General features: G+C 39.8%; 1 protein-coding gene across 2 annotated transcripts in view; it reads left to right on the forward strand.

The window, feature by feature from the left end:
• The window catches only part of side-III (sidestep III), a 92810-nt gene that overhangs the window by 40767 nt on the left and 35110 nt on the right, over positions 1-16933 (forward strand). Inside the window, exons 1-2 of one of the 2 annotated variants that reach the window (XM_064694377.1) lie at positions 7266-7402; positions 7595-7727. In XM_064694377.1, coding sequence (XP_064550447.1) covers positions 7375-7402; positions 7595-7727 — 161 coding nt within the window. In that variant the 5' untranslated portion in view covers positions 7266-7374. Of the gene's footprint in view, positions 1-7265; positions 7403-7594; positions 7728-16933 lie in introns of those variants that run through there. The other variant, XM_064694376.1, reaches the window with a different exon arrangement.

The raw sequence follows: 16933 nt of genomic DNA on the forward strand, positions 1-16933 counted from the left end.
CACACACCCACACACACACACACACACACCTAGACACAATGCATGTGTGTGTTTGTTGTATGGCATTGTCTGGCGCATTGTTGGGCCGCGATTTGGGCGCTCGAAAGTATGCTATGCGAGTCATTACCTTTCATCTCAATTATACAAACACGCACACAGAGCTAGAACGAGCGAAATAGCAAGACAAGCAGCAATAGAGAGAGAGAGAGAGTGAGAGTGACAGAGTGGGAGAGATGAAGAGACAGCGCACAGGCAAGACTTTAGAAGCAGCTGAGTACAGTAAAAACTCCCTTAAGTGAGCAGCCACAGAAGCAGTTTTTTTAGTGAAAAAATACCTTGCTTAATTGTCGAACAAATATTTTAAATAATACAGAACATTCAATACATTCGCACTTTGGGAACAGCGTATAAATATCTCTACTTACTACGAATAGAGATTATTTTCATTTTTACGTAAACGTAATCGCCTTTTTTTCCAGTTAATAATGCTTTTTTGTTCAAAAATATATTGGCCAATCTAATACTTACTCATTGTAGGACAGGTTTTTTTTAAGTAGATAAGAACAAGCAAGAAGAGTAATCGTTCGGCATGTTGAAGATTTAAATTTTACAATAGTCAGGTTTCGATAAGATATATATTTAATAATGAGGAGCACAGTGGAACTAATTACTGCTGGATTTGGTCAAGTTCTTCTTAAAAAATAGAAAAGAGTTTCATACATGAACTTAATTTTCGACCGATCAATCCTTTGGCTGAGATGTTATATAATTCGATCCAACCTTTTCCGATATATATACTGGCTGCAATAGAAAAAAGAGGCTCAGAGTTTAATGGAAAAACCTTTAAAACTGAGAGACTAGTTTGAATAGATGTAGACTGACGGACAGGCAGACAGATTGACAGACAGATCGACTCGACTTTATGGATTCGCACATTTCATGAAGACAATCAATAAAATGTTGGGACTAAGTAAATTTAACTTCCTTAAAAAAGGCTGCGCGCAAGTTGTGCGTTAATAGAGCTTTTACTGTATGCATATGCATGCATATTCGTACACCCAAGACAATGACAACGGCAACAAGAAGAAGCAGAAACAGAAGAAGAAGAAGCAGAAGAAGCAGAAGCAGAAGAACAAGCAGCACTGACGCAATGCCTCGTTTATGCCACACGTGACCTGCTTTGCCGTTGGCCAGGGTCGGCGACAGTGCCTGCCATATAGTCGCACACTATTTTTACAAGTGTCTACAGTTAAGCGCACGCACACACACACGCACACTTTGGTTGTGCCCATGCGAAAATTACCATGCTCAGAGGACGCGGCGTTCTTGTCGTTGCGGCCGTGGCGTGAAACGAGTAAAACAACTTTGGCGCGCTTGGCAGCAACAAAGGGAGGCAGATGTAGAAGCAGCAGCAGCAGAGGCAGCTCGAAAGTGGAACGTGAAAGTGGCAAGCAGGCGGTGAGGCGCAACTATCCTAGCCGAGCCCTGCTCAGCCCAGCGCAGCGCAGCCAAGCAAGCCAAGTTAAGAAGCTGACGTAGCCATAGCATTGGATTTCATTATGCGCATTTTCTACCACTTTTTCCAACGCACTCCCGTTAGCCCGTTGCATACTTTTAGGCGCTCGCTCGGCATTGCTCTGAGTTTCTTGCCTCGCCCTGGGTCCCGGGCTCGGGCTCGCTTTTGCGCAGACACACTGAAATGCAATTTGCATAAGTTTCACAGCTTCTTTCGCTTATATAAAGACAACTTATATAAATATAAATACCATGTGCATAACCCATCTGGCTCCGCTGCGTGTGTTTTTATACCCTCAACCTATTCAAAACGTGTAAAAAGGGTATCATGTTTGTGTGCACATGTATGTAACAGGCAGAGGGGGACGTTACAGAATATGTATATCTCTCAGCATGAAGAGCCGAGTCGATCTAGCCGTGTACTATCTGTCTGTCCGCTTGTATTTACGCGTCGATCTCAAGAACTTTAAGATCTAAAGACTTAAAATTTTGGACAATTTCTCCTATTGCCCTCGCAGATTCAGTTTGCTTCAAATCTTCTGTAACTTGACCTGTTTTCATGATATTGACTTGTATAGAAATCTTTTCTGCTAAGCATATCTCGAAGCTCATGAGAGCTAGACTCTTCAACTTTGGAATGAAGACTCTTGCATAGTATACACATATCCAGATACTTAACATTGTACGCACAACTTTTACTATTGTTCCCACCAAAATTGTACATAAGGCATTTCTAGAGGTATACTTATGGGCTTTGGTATTTACACACATTTGCAGACGATATTAATGCCCTGAAAATTTCATAAGTATCGGATCATAAACACCGAAGTTACTCGAGAACATATTTCCCATAGAGCTAACGAAAGAAGAAGCACAGCCGCATGCGTGCGTGCGTGTGCGTGTGTGTGTGTGAGCGTGTGTGTGTCTCCTTGTGTATGCATATAAGGAAGCTAGAATGTTTGCAAGGGCAGCACGACGTTCGGTTTAGGGTATCTCCTAGTCGTACCACCCGACTTGTTCCCAGCCTGTATGTGTGTGTGTGTGCGCTTGTGTGTTAAGTATGTGTTGCCGAGCTGTTGGTAGTTTGCATGCAACACAAAAAAACACACAACAACAGCAAAACCAACAACAACAACAACACAGCTGCCACGGCAACGCGAACAAATGAAATTTGTATCCGCCTCATCCTGTGCTACTTAAAAAAATAGAAGAAAAAAAAAGGAAAATTAAAAAAATAGGAAAAAGTGAAATGACATTGTGTAATAGAAAACTTATGTGCCAGCACCGAAAGAGCACTGCAGCAAAAAGCAAATATCAGATACTAAAACTGAAAGGCTCTCTTAGTATCTAGTTTGCAATAACTTTTAATACAGCGCATTTAATAAGATCAGAGCAGCTATCACAAAGTCAACGCAGTTTAAATATCGCTGCTTTAATAAAACTTTGGCATATTAAATCCAAGCGACAATCTATGAAGAGAAAAAACAGTTGGTTTTGAGCAAAATGTCGATAAACTTTTAGAAATATATTTCCTAGTCTGAAGTTTGGCAGGATAATTTGTCAGTTAGTGAGGGAATTTTTCTAAATTAACTTATTATAATTTTTGGCATGGTTTGTAATCTTAAGGACGTCCTCATATTTTTTTAATGTTGCATTTTAATATATTTTTGTTTTACCTGTATTCGACTAAATCCAAAAATGTTCGATTCTAATTTATAAAAAATAAATTAAAACAAAATAATATTATAATGTTAATGGTTTAGCCTCTTGATCAATTTGGCATCTAAATCAGACAACATATTTCTTGGTCCAAATTCATGTGAAAATTGTACCCTCAAATATCCTATATAGACATAGGTCAAAATTTCCCACTCCCATAACTCGGTCAAATCTCTTCCGATTTACATGAGCTTTGCCTCTTTGTTAATAGTTTGGCCTCTAGATCAGTTTGGCATCTAAATCTGGCAACATGTTTCTTAGTCAAAATTCATGTGCGAATTGAACCCTCAAATTTCCTATATAGACACAGGTCAAGCCCATTTGTCTTGGTTACAAATAGAGAGCAAAATGGCCGCAGGCATAAAAATCGCTACAGTTTTAGAAAAGTCTGATATCTTAGATAATGAACGTCATATATCACTAAATATTTCAAAGAAATTATATAACAGAAAAACGGCAGACAGCATAGCTATACGTTACTTTCTCGAGATCTAGCAACTAAAATCATATATATATTTAAAGCTTTAAAAGTTATAGATAGCCACACTGAACGATTTTATTTTGTCGCAGGTGTAATTATTGCAAACAAATTGCTGCATAATGCTCGTAAATATTTAATGCAAACATTGTGGGGCAGGTCAGCCAGGTCTATTTAATTGCACATATTTCAGAGTATAATAAAATATATTTTGATGTATTATAAATATTTAAGATAAACAAGGCAACAATTAAGCTTGGCCAATTAAACATGTGGCAGTGAGTGTGTGTGCGTGTGTGTGTGTGTGCGTGTGTAAATAACTATTAACCAGACACACATACACACATAGAGACAGCTGTAAACTAGGACACATTTGTCAAGTCTGTCAACTGTTGCCGCCGCCGCTGAGACTAATCCATGCCAATGACCCCACAAGCAGCTGGGCACCTAAGCCGCAGCACGCTCCACTTGGCCAAAATCCAAGCGCTGCCAGTTGGTTGGCTTGCGGTGGGAGAGAGGGAGGGACGGGGGGCTGCTTGCAACGATTGGCGGCGCTATCTGCGATGTGCGCCTCACGGGCAAATCACTCATTACACACTCATGCCTGGGCGCACAGCGCGACGGCTGCGTCTGAGGCTGAGCCTGTGGCTGGGGGCTGGCGGGTGGAGGAAGAGCTGCGGGTGGAGCAAGAGCTGCGGGTGGAGGAGGAGCTGCGGGTGGTGGAGGCGGCAGCGTCACAAATTATGTCAATTTGCTGATGCCGCTGCCGTCAAGAGACGCAGCGCGCTGCCTAGACAGCGTGTGACTGTGTCTATGGGTGTGTGTGTGAGTGTGTGCCTATGTGTGTGTGTGAGTGTGTGTGTTTGGCCTGCTCGTTGGGAGTTTGACATCTTACATGGGAATAACAAACGCAACGAAAATTGCTACAATGTTTTGCGACATTCCAAATACACACCAATACACACACTCACACACACACACACGCATTGTATACATGTCACACATATACATACTCATATATATATATATATATATGTGTCTGCCCTCCGCTGTCGTCGTCATTTGCAAATTTTTGTAGTGTGCCATAAATTATACGACTGGGAATTGCTTTTCTATAAAACGTGCGCATATTAAATAAATGTCAAAAATTTTACCATTGCCTCCCACACACACTCGCACACACACACACACAATCGCACCCACACTGGCAGACACACACACACCCACACATACGCGACACAAAGCCGAGTGCAAACTGAAATTATGCGTGAGGAATTTGCTGCTGGCGGGTGTCCCAAAAATTAAATTACGCGTAACATCATTGCGGATCCCCTTTTTGGGTATTAATGAGCTTTGCGCCGTTTGATGGATCTCTGAGTTTGTGTGTGTGCGTGTGTGTGTGGGGGTGTGTGCGTGGGCTGTTGCTTTTGCTCGAGCAGCTGCCAGGTGTACTGTCTAGCGTTAACTGTGCCTTAAATCGCTGTCAATCATCAATCAGCTCGGAATTGACAAACGCTTAAGCGGCTTCATTCAATATATTAAATCAATAAAATTTATCTGAAATTAATATATCGCTTAATACGAAGCTCCTTTTTGAAGATATATGCATGCCGAATAGATAAACGGAAGTAAATAGATATAAATAAATTTACTAAGTTTGACTCCGTAAAAGCGTTTATGAGTAGAATTAAGTATTGCTTTAGAGATATTAGATATTATATAAAAAATAGTGAAAACAAAAAAGTTCTAAGTTAAAGTGAGATAACTATAGTACAGTACTTGGGAAAGTTTATCAACATGCCGAACAAATTATCTCCTGTATTAAATGTAAGGACTTGGCGGGACTTTCTTGTCTTGTGCGGAATTTGCCTTTGACACCTGGCCTTAACACACTAAGCACGAAGTTTAAACCTCAAAATCCAAAGAAGACGGAAAACACATTATCAGAAATTAACTTATATCCACATAATAAAAGGAAAGATATGTCAGGAAGGAAGTATATGAGGAAACTTAAGACTAAAGTTTATTAGCTAAAAAATACTTTTATTCAAAAGATTTCTTAGCATCCGCTCTTGGCGAAAAGTTTGATTTATAAGATTTGCAATGTTTAAAGATCGTTTTTGAAGATAGTTGAAATCTCAATAAACAGAAATATTGACAGATATAAGCAGATTTTCGAAGAGGAATCAAGAACTTTCGTAACATTTGCTATGCCAAAATCTCTGAACTCTTTTCAATAAGATCTAAAGAATCAACAGACACCTTTGTGCCTTCCTTTAAGATCTAGAATCATGGACGCCTAAAAGCCACATTTGTTAGCAAACATTCGAATTCCGAGAAAGTTAGACTAGTTTGAAGACATTTAGAATAGAGTGTGATATTTTAGCTGTAGTCCAATGTTTTTATATTGTGAAATAGTTTCCCAATTCCTTTTATGTTATCTTCCAATCAAGCTTTAGATAACAAATTCCACTTCCTGCAGCTTTCGCGCTGCAATTATATATATACATATATATATTCATATATCGAATAGGCAATTGCAGGCGCTGTCTGCGGTCAGACAAAGCCCATTGGGCCATCAAGCAATCGCCTCGGGCCGTTGAAATCCAGCGCCTTAACCACTGTCATTTGCCGGGATTGGCTTTAGAGTTTGCCAGCCCCACCAATTCCCGGTTGTGCCCTAGGCGCATATCTCTTTGCACCGACATCAATTGGCAGTTTAAATGCAAAAGATGAGGCCGCCATGAAATCGCAGCTAGACAGGCGGATGGACGACAGCTAGGACTAGATATAAAACTGGGAGCAGAGCTCATTGAAGGCAATGCCGTTGCCATCGTCATCATTTCCTTGTAGTTGTTGTCGTTGTAATACCCTGTAAATTGCAAGTGGGTCAAAAGGGTATAAGGATATAGAGAGATGCCGGTTTCTTCGGGCCCGATCTAGCCACGTTCGTCCTTCTGTCTCTGATTGCGGGAACTATAAGAGTAGAGACAAAAAATCGATAGAAATTGATATAGAAATTGTTTTATTGTTAGCATATCTCGAAGCTTCCTCAAAATTTGAAATGTCTTGACTCTTGTATAGTATACACGGATCCAGAATATTTTATCATCATAGAAAACTCATCCTGTTTTCCACAAAATTATTAAAAGCTTGCAACTTTGATATTTACACATTTTATACATATATAGTTAGGCTTTGAAAATTGTATAGATCTCGGGCACTCAACTCCGAAGATAATTCGGAACCCATTTCTCATAGAGTGTGTCCAAGGGAGGAAGAAGAGGCACAATCGCAGCGTTTTTATATATGTAACGCCAGCTCGGCGATCTATTCAGGGTATCTCCTAGTCGAGCATTCTCATCCAGTTGTTGTTGTTGTTGGCGACGTCATCGTAGTTGTCGTTGTCGTTGTCGTCAATTTAGCATTAATATTCCCACTCACGTACTTGGTTGTGATTATGCGACTACGACGATGGCTACGATTGCGGTTTAGGGTCAGGGTGTGGCGGGCATTTCGAATTGAAGTTGGAGACGGAATGTTGGAGGGGTTGGAGGCGTTGGAGGGGTTGGACCTGTCGTGCGGCTGGGTTTCGTTTTTTGGCTCGCTTTGCGTGCCGTTGGCGTGACAGTTAAAAGGCAGCGTTTTGTTGACATTTGTTGATGTTTAAGGAATCGACGAAGGAGTCAGGTAATTGCAGCTACAACAACAACAGCAACAAAAACAACAACAGACAATTTAATATTGTGTTAATGACTTTGTCAATAGTCATCGTGTTGTAGCATTTAAAACTAAACTTGGATAGCTGGCTGCATTTGCACACGCTTCGCTTATAATTGACTTTTGGTCTAACCACGCTCTCGTCTTTCTCTCTCTTTGCAGTTAGCACTGTGGCTGTGGAGGCAGTGCTGGGACGCACCGCATCCTTGCCGTGTGACATTGAGCCCGAGGCTAAGGACGATCGTGTCTATATGGTGCTCTGGTTCCGTGAGACCGCTGGCAAACCACTTTACAGGTAAGTGCAGAAACAAATGACGTTTAAGTCTGGCTTTTAACTGCAAAAAATAAAGGGGGAAGTGTCCTGGTTCAGAATGCGTAAACAGATAATACCCTATAAACTATATAAAAAATAGAACTTATAATAAACTGGTATTACATGTTCACCCTTCTATGCGATTCTCATCAATTTCAGCAATAGTTACAGAGTTAGAATTTAAGTGAGAAAAATGCGTAGAACGCAATTATGAGAGAAGGATCGAAGCAAAGCAAGTGTTTATTTCATCTCTTCTTCACCCTATTTTGCACTCAATCGATATGTCCTACTGCTTCCTCTTACGTCTCTTACCCATAGAAGGGTCAAAACATGACAAGTGTTTATTTCATCTCTTCTTCACTCTTTTTTCACTCAATCCTTCTGTCCTTCTGCTTGATTTCTCCTACCCACTACCACTCTCCCTCACTTACTCGTTTTCTGTTTTTTTATTCTCTGCAAGCGCCTTTCTTTGCGATTTTCATAAATTCATTAATGCTTGCACATTTAACTAAGTTAAAGAATGCGGCTGGAAAAGGGTTGTGGGAGGAAGAAATAGAGAGGAAGAGAGAGAACGATTCGATAGCATATTATGGACGATATAAAAAGATTTTGTAGGCACATATCACCTAAAATTTGTACATTTTACTTCAAATAACATCAACATATTGATAGTGATCAGCTGGACGTGCTGATAAAGGTTCGGATATGTCCTCCTCAAATAAACATATATATTATATGTTTTAATATACCCATTTAAAGTTAGCATAGGGTATTGGACACACATTGTTAATTCAATTTAAAGCGGTTGCTGGACAAAATCGTCCCACACGCACAGTTGACTGCTAATTTTAAAGTCTGTTTGTGTCTGTCAAGTGTGTGAGTGTGTGGGTGTGTGTGTGCGAGTGTGTGTGAGTTGTTGTTGTGTGAGTTAAACCTTTAACAAGTTCCGCCTTCGAGTGGCAGTCACTTAAAGTAAGGGCTAGCATTTGATTTATGTTTAGGAACTGGGCAAATGTTCTGCACGTGATGAGAAATGGCGCCAGTTCATAATTTTCAAATAATTTATTATTTTAATAACATCATCAATATCAACTCAACTGGAGTCGATGCTACCGGGTAGGTGGAGGGAAACTGATGTGCCTAGTGGGTCACAAAAAAAAACAAAAGCAAAGGCGAAGGCGAAGGCGAGGCCAAAACGCTGCGACATGGACTCATATATTAGCCGCAGGGCCAAAAGGACATCAATGGCAGCCCGGGCCAGCAAAATAATAGCAGCCAAAGTGAAAACTGTTTTGGCGGCAACTTTGATTATTTCAGAGAGAGAGAGAGGGATATGCCGGGGGCGAGACGAGCTGAGCTGAGCTGAGCTGAGGTGTGCTGCTGCTGCTGCTGCTGCTGCTGTTATTTATAGAGCGGGCGAGCGCTGGGAGCGTGTGCTTAGGTTTAATATGTTGCACATTATAAGCAGACATCGATATCCTTTAGCCTTGTCAATTTTGCTTACATGTGTGCTTCCTTCACCAATATGTTGCCACAGCGCACAGCGTGGGCAGTCGCCAGGGGAACGGAGGGGATCGGGGCACCATAACAAGGGACAGGGAGCATGAACGCACGTGTATATCAAGGACAAGCGCGAGCTGTTGCTGCCTGCTGCTCCTGGTTGTTGTTGCCGCTTCGTGCACTCAATTGGAAGCAATAAATTTTCAATGGGGGGCACAGACAATGCGCAAAAGAGCCAAACAATGTCACAGACAAAGAGCAAGAGAGCGGGAGGGGGAGGGGGGAGAGTCTTGAAGTGGGAGAAAAATGTTTGCCAAAAACTAGGAAAATGTCGAAAACAATAATGTCGCCAAAAATTTCCGACTTTATAACCAAAATATCCGAAAGTGATTCGAATTCGATTTCCCATGCTTGGGACGGGACAACAACAACAACAACAACAGCCAAATATGGGCAAATAAATAAAAGACAGTAAACAAGCAACAGCAACAGCAGCGACAACAACAAGGCTAAGCCACGGCTGGGCCAGAGAGGGGGGGGCGGGAGGGCGGCATGGGCGGGGGCAGGGCTACAAGTTGGGTTCTCTTCTTTTTTTTTTGGCATAAAATTGCCAGCGCTGCGTGAAATCGAAGGCAACTCAAGTTAAAAAGAAACGAAAGCCAAGAGCTGAGAGCAAGAAGATGCCAAAATTGAAAGGCAGCAGGCGGCCCAGTGTATATGTGAGTGTCCTCTGTGTGTGTGTGTGTGTGTGTGTGTGCACGTGTGTGTGCTTTCCGTTTGCCACATTTTGTAAGGATGTCACAGCTTGCAGTCCGGAACCAAGCCAGAGCCTTACCTAGAGCCCTGTCTAGGGTGCTCTGCATTTGACAGCTTCACACCAAAGGCAACAACAACAGCGACAACAACAACAACGACAAGGCCGAAAGGCAAAAATATTAAAAATTATAATGTTAAAATTTGCTTTGTTGTCTGGACCAGCTGAGCTGTGGATTTTTAGGGTTAGCTACGTTTTATGATTCGCTTCAGCTTTTATTTTGCCTTTTTTTATGGTCCGCACCTTTGCTGGGATTTCGTTTTGACCCTTGAAATGCGATTTCCATCAGATTGTTTTTCATATACACAAACAACATATATATATATATATATAAATTTAACTGTTATGGATTTGGTTTGTGTTTGAGCTTCGGCATTCGATAAGGGGTCAAGCAGAGCATTATTAAAATTAACATTTGGCATTTTAGTGGGCGTGACTGGGCAGGCTGTAACAGGCATTTAGTTGCCGCATGTCATGCTCCATATTGCAAGTCATCAATGCGCTGGGGAGAGGGAGGGGTCGGGGTCGGGGGATGTATAAAGGCAACAAAACAAAGCCGGAATAATAAACAAGCAGAAAGGACAAAGACAACGTCGGCCTGGTTGACCTGGTCTGCTCGTTGGCAACCATAAAAAAAAAAAAAAGAGAGAAAACTTATTGAGTACGGCCGCAATCAAGGTTAATTGATTTTTAAAGCCAGCTTGGTTGCCAGGCTGCCGTCTGCCGAAAGGGGAAAGGGGCGTGGCGGTTGCCGGGCGCTTAAATAATAAAATTTGCTGCACTGCAAAACGGCAGCTCTGCGTGTTGGCCCCAAACGGCTGTGTTGTGGCTGTCAAAAAGCAGCCATAATCCATGTTACGGCCCACGCTAACTGCCATAATCGTCAGCGTTGGCCACTGGCCTGCACCATAAATACACACAACTATATATATATATATACATATATATATATATGCATGTATACAGTGAAAACTCGGTCGAGCGTGCGTTGGCTCTGCTTCAGGCCAGTGTCCAGCGAGGGCAGGAGTGCAGCCTGATATGCATAGGGAACACTCTTTAATACAGTGAAAGCTCCCAACATGGACAGCCCACATAACCGGACAAATTGCGTCGGCACATAATCCTGCATTTAAATAAAAATAATATTATTCTTAACATCCCGCATATACATGCAGAAGCAATTAAACTCACAGGCAAGAATTGTCTAAGGTCTGAAGCTTAAAAAAATCTTTATAAAATATTTTTGAATCAAATTTTGTAAATTTAACAAGACAAAGTCTCTTGGTCGTTTAAATAGTTGCTGTAAATTGTTTATGTTACGCTTAGCACCTGTCAATTATATTTTCAAAAATATTTTATATCAAAAAATTTTTTAATCTCTTATCCTACTCAGAGCTTTAAAACGCAGCAAGAAGCGAATTTTTGATCTATTAAGGAAATCTCTCAAATAATAAATGTGCCTAAAATAAGATTTAAATTGCAATTGCTTTTAATTTTTTTAAAGCTTATATGTTGTATTATTATTTCAAATTAATTAATTGATTGGCGATTATGTAAGTCACTTATTTTCATCAGAGCGATAAATGGCAGCAAGAAAAAATATTTGATCTATTTATGAAATGTAATATGTAATATAAATATGTTTAAAACAAAATAATAGTAAAAATTGTTAGTTTCGTGTTACCTCAAAAATGCAAATGCTTCTTCATTTTCGCTTAGTGGCTGCCAATTATATTATTAAAAATTAATCAATTAATTAGCGATTATGTAAATCGCAAATCTGTTCTCAAAGCCATAAAATGGCACCAAAAAACATATTTAAACTGTCAAACATAAATTGAACATTGTATTTGAAAAGGAAAAATTGACGTAGCAAAAGAGTTATGTTATTTTAAAAATTCAACAGCTTATATATATATTTTTTTAAGCTTCAATTTTGACAAGTCACAAGCCACAGAGATATTTTTTTGGTATTTGTTTAACATTACTTGTTTTAGGTTTTAAAATTAAAATAATATACAACTCTCCCACCTTCCATAATTTGGCATTGACTTTGGATGTCCGATTATAAAAGCGTTCACTGTATATATTCAACTTTCAGTCGAGGTGTGCGCGACGGCAATCGAAAGTGCATTCACACCAGTCTCTGCCGCCGCGTGTGTGTGTGTGTATGCCATGCACTTGGGGCTCTACTTGAGAATCTGCCTGGCCACAAAAGTAATAAACCACGAAATGGTATTCAAAATGGCTGGCAATAAAATCCACCGGCAGTAGCAGAGGCAGCAGCAGAGGCAGCAGCAGCCCGCAGGACTCCGGCCAAGTTGGCCAAAAGTCGAGCCAATGGCAATTAACTCGAGTGCATTTTCGGGGGCTTTACGAGCGGCAACAACAATGGGCAGCCAGAGCGGGGCACAGCCAGCGGCAATTGCAACTGTGCCGCACTTTGCGCAAATTCCAGTTAGATGGGTTATTTAAAACTGTAATTAAGTCGTCGCATGTGTGTGCGCGCCGGCGTGTGTGTGTGTGTGTAAGGAACCGGAAATGCAAAGAGCGCATGCAAATCGATTTTCAGCCACGAAACTTTGACTTGGCATTAATGCATTTCATCCATTGCGATTGCGGCCACGAAACGATTACGTCCCACTGTTCAGACTTTCTAATGGGCTTCTGTGGTCTCGGCAAACGATGCTTCATTGTCCTATTTCTATTTTTCTCCCACCCTTTCTCTTTTTTTTTGTTGGTCTCAACTGTTTAATCTTTGATTGAACAAGAAAAGAGCAAGTGGCTGTTTATGCCGGGCAGATTGCTAACCCCATCATCTTTTGTTATCAAGCTGTTTGTGTACACAGCGCGAAAAACTTAAATATTTCGAACTTGATTTGTAACTAAAAAAAAAAAAAATTTTTTAATAAAATCGCGAAGTTCGATCTTATTTATTGCATCATTTCATTAGTTCGTAAGAGTTTTTTAATATTTAAGTTATTTAAAATTCGAATTTGAACTTTGAAAAATCGTAATTTGAGGCATTTCAACTTGATCTGAGTATTTGCTATGAAATAAAATTTTTAAACCAAAAATATATAAAATTAATCACGTATAATTTAAAAAAAAAATAAACTAAGAACTAAAAAGAAAATTTATAAATTAAAAAAAAAATAAAATAAAAAGTAAAAACAACTAAAATAATTTTTAATTAACAAAAAAAAAATTCAACATAAATATAACAAATTAAATACCTAAAAAAATAAAGCAAAAATAAAAATTAAGAAAAAATATGATAAGAAAATAAAAAATAAATAATTTAATAATAAGTTTTAAAAAATAATTTATATTTTTTTCAACAAATATACAAAACTAAACACTTAATACTTAAAAAAAATAATGCCACATTACTTAGATGTTTGATGATTAAAGTTTAATGTATTTCCTTTTTGAAAAGTAAATTGCTTGAGCAATATAAGAACTCTCCATCCAAAAACTTCATTACACTATTTATGGAAATAGTATATATAATATATTTGGTATAAATAGCTGTTTTCTTCTATGCATAACATATTTTGCGACTAAACTACACAAAATAAAAGAAACCCTTTCCACAATAGAACTTCATCCCAAGCTATAAGAACTGTAATCTAACTTGAAATAAAAAAGCAGAAAAACTAATAATTCAGCTAAACAAAACTGAAAAACCTTTAGAACAATATATGAATTCATTTCTTTGGATCATGCTAAACTTTGGCGAAAATCAACAATCAACAGAAAGAAAAACAAATGGCCAACCTACCAAGATGAAAGTTTTATTTTGAATTTATTGCCGAATTTATTGGGCAACACTGCATAAATTTGAACTTGGCCATCATGGAGGAGTTTACGTTTTATATGTGTATGCGAATTTTCCCCTCCCTTCCTTTTTTTTCCCTTTGTTTTCAAATATATATATATATATATATGTATATATTCATATGCTACAAATTATATAGTAAAAGCAAAGAAGAAGCGCCAGCGAAAAGTAAACAAAACAAAAAACACCAGCGGCAACAATGTGCGGAATGATGCCAACAAATGTCAACACTGCGAGAAAGGGGGGGGTGTTGTCCCTCACTGTTGTGGCATGGGGGAAAATTCGGCAAAAACTGTTGTTGGCAATAACAAAAGAAATTTACAGATATTACACAGCATGGCTCCATAATAATACCAATACACACATGAAGGAAAGAAGGGGGAGAAGAAAAGAAACAAAAGAGGCTGTAAAACCATTTGCATATGGCTGTGTGTGTGTGTGTGTGTGAGTGTGTGTGTGTGTGTGAGCATTGTGTATTGTGTATGAGGGCGTGAACAGCTCTTTTTTTTCATTCATATTTCTCGACCGCGCGCTTTCTGTTTGTTTTCTTTTTGTCGAGCGAACCAATTTAAAATTTGTTGTGAGTTTTGCCGAATTCCATTGCATACTTTTTGGCGCTTCAGTTACAAGCGCCCGATAGACAGCGCCCGCTCGCTCTAGCTTTATCGCACTCGATTTTTTTTTGTTTTTTGTGTTGTGTCAGTAGGACATAATTTGATACGGGCTGCCAGTCACAGACCCAAGCAATTTCCACCTGCCTAATATGGCAGAAGTAGCGCCAGTTACGGGCACCACAAACACCAGGACACACAGCAGCTGAGGGCCTTTGTACACGCCCTCATAGTTTACCGACTTTTGTCTGGCGCTGCATAATTGAAGTCAACAATTTTTTTTTCTTTTCCCTGTCCCACACCCAACAGGCGGAGGTGGGGTACATGTGTTTAAACTGTCAAAAAAAAAAAAGCAACAACACGAAGCGGCCAGGATATGGACAGGGACACGCTCTGACACATATTGTCATAAAATTATTCAATGGTTATTGTCAACGTCATCAACTCACACACACACACACACACAGTGTTAAAAGTTTTTGGACCCTTACTTTGTAGCGTTTCCTTCCCGCGTGCAGCCCTTTTGCAATTTTTTTGAATAGCATTTCGTAAGCGTTGCAAAATAAAAAGGCAAAAACATTAAATGGCAATATGAGAAGCCCCTTTATACATACACACGCACACACACACATGTATACATTTGGATTAAGGTGGGGAGTGTGATCCTTCCAGCATATGCGTTTAGACCTTGGGCGTTGCCAAAAACGTAATTACTTGGCCATGTCCAGAAGGTCTTCGAGGGATTTGCGCGCTCGTTTTGTTTAAATAACGTGGCTCATTCATTCGAGCAGAAGATAAAGTGCTACCAATTAACGCAAAATAAATAAAACTCAACTAATTGTTCGAAAAAACAAAAAAAAACAAAAAAAAAAACGAAAAAAAAAAAACAAGAGTGGGACAAAGTGGGCGTGCAGACAAAAGAAATGAACGAGCATCAGTCTGAGCTGAGGTTGGACCCTAGGCAAACTCTTCAAAATGGACAGACGCGAAAGTCTGTCCAGTCGGCCACTTGGCCGCAAACCGACGACAGTCAACATTTCTGCAACTGCCACAATGTTGTCGTGTCTACGTTTTTCCTGCCAGCGCGCGCTTGGCCCACTTCTATTTTCCTTTTTCCTTTGCCAGCCCATTTTCTTTACAATTTTTACTGCTCGAGCGTTTTTCTTTTTCTTTCTTTCTTTTTTTTGTTGCTGCCTTTCGCTTTTGCTCATTGTGCAAACTTGACATTATTGTTTCCTAAGGCCAACAACTAGAAAACACAACGTCAACCGAGCGCCTAGCCTGGGTCATGCCAAGTCACTTTTGGCTAAAACCGGAGAGAACGGAACAGCCTGGCCAATCCGCACCTTGCCTTATCGCTGCTGCTGCTGCTGCGGCTGCTGCTGTTGTTCCCTTTTGTTGACTAGTCGGCGTTGCTCTATTGTTTGCGTAGACGCCAAATTAAAATCAGCTGCGACGTCTGAGATTCAGCGTTTAAAACTACTTGGCATACCCTATTAATTTTAATTGTGATAACTGTCACTTATAATATTGTGCAAACGTATGTAACAGGCACAGGAGCTTATGAAGTATATTACAGTGCCATATTCTTGGCCTATTTGCCTTTCTCCACGATGAATAGTCTCTTTTTAAAATGAATAGCTAGGAAAAACGACATTTGATATAAGAACGCTTCTTTCAACTGTCAGAAAGTATTTCCTGTCTTCTGTATTATTCCCCCTCTCGCTTTGGCATAAAGTCGCAAACTGTATCTATCTCTCGCTCTCCCTCTCTTTCTTTCTTATTTTGGTTAGTAAGATTTCTTTATCTACTCAATCTGTCAATCTCTCTCTCTCTCGTTCTGATTCGCTGTTACCTTTTGCATATCTCTGTTTATCGATTGCCTCTCTCTCTCTCTCTCTCTCTCTCTCTCTCTCTCTCTCTCTCTCTCTCTCTCTCTCTCTCTCTCTCTCTCTCTCTCTCTCTATCGCAGTCTCTATTCCTGTCTTACTTTTTCTCCTTCTGTCTCATTTGCTGTAGCTGTGTCTATCCTTTGTCTTTTTCGCTGCCTCTTTTTCTCTCTATCTATCTATATTTCATTCCCTCTCTATTTATCTCTCTCTTTATGTATCTCTAGCTATCTACCACTTCATCTCGCTCTCTCTCTCTCTCTGTCTCTCTTTATCTATCTATCTTTCTTTCTCTTTGTCTATCTCTATCTATCTCTTTCTCTCTATATCTATCTGTATCTATCTCTCTCTCTCTTTATCTATCTATCTTTCTTTCTCTCTCTATCTCTATCTATATATCTCTCTCGCTGTCTCTGTCTCCCTCTCCCTGTCTCATGGTATAAATGCTCTATCTCTCTCGATCTTACATAAAAAGTCTCTCGCTTTCATAACACATCTCTTATGAATACCGCTGTATGATATGTGATATACCT

The sequence above is a fragment of the Drosophila montana genome, unplaced genomic scaffold, assembly GCF_035044405.1.
Source record: "Drosophila montana isolate Dmon_TW-CO22-7 unplaced genomic scaffold, ASM3504440v1 contig_3733_1, whole genome shotgun sequence".
Classification (NCBI taxonomy): Eukaryota; Metazoa; Arthropoda; class Insecta; order Diptera; family Drosophilidae; genus Drosophila; species Drosophila montana.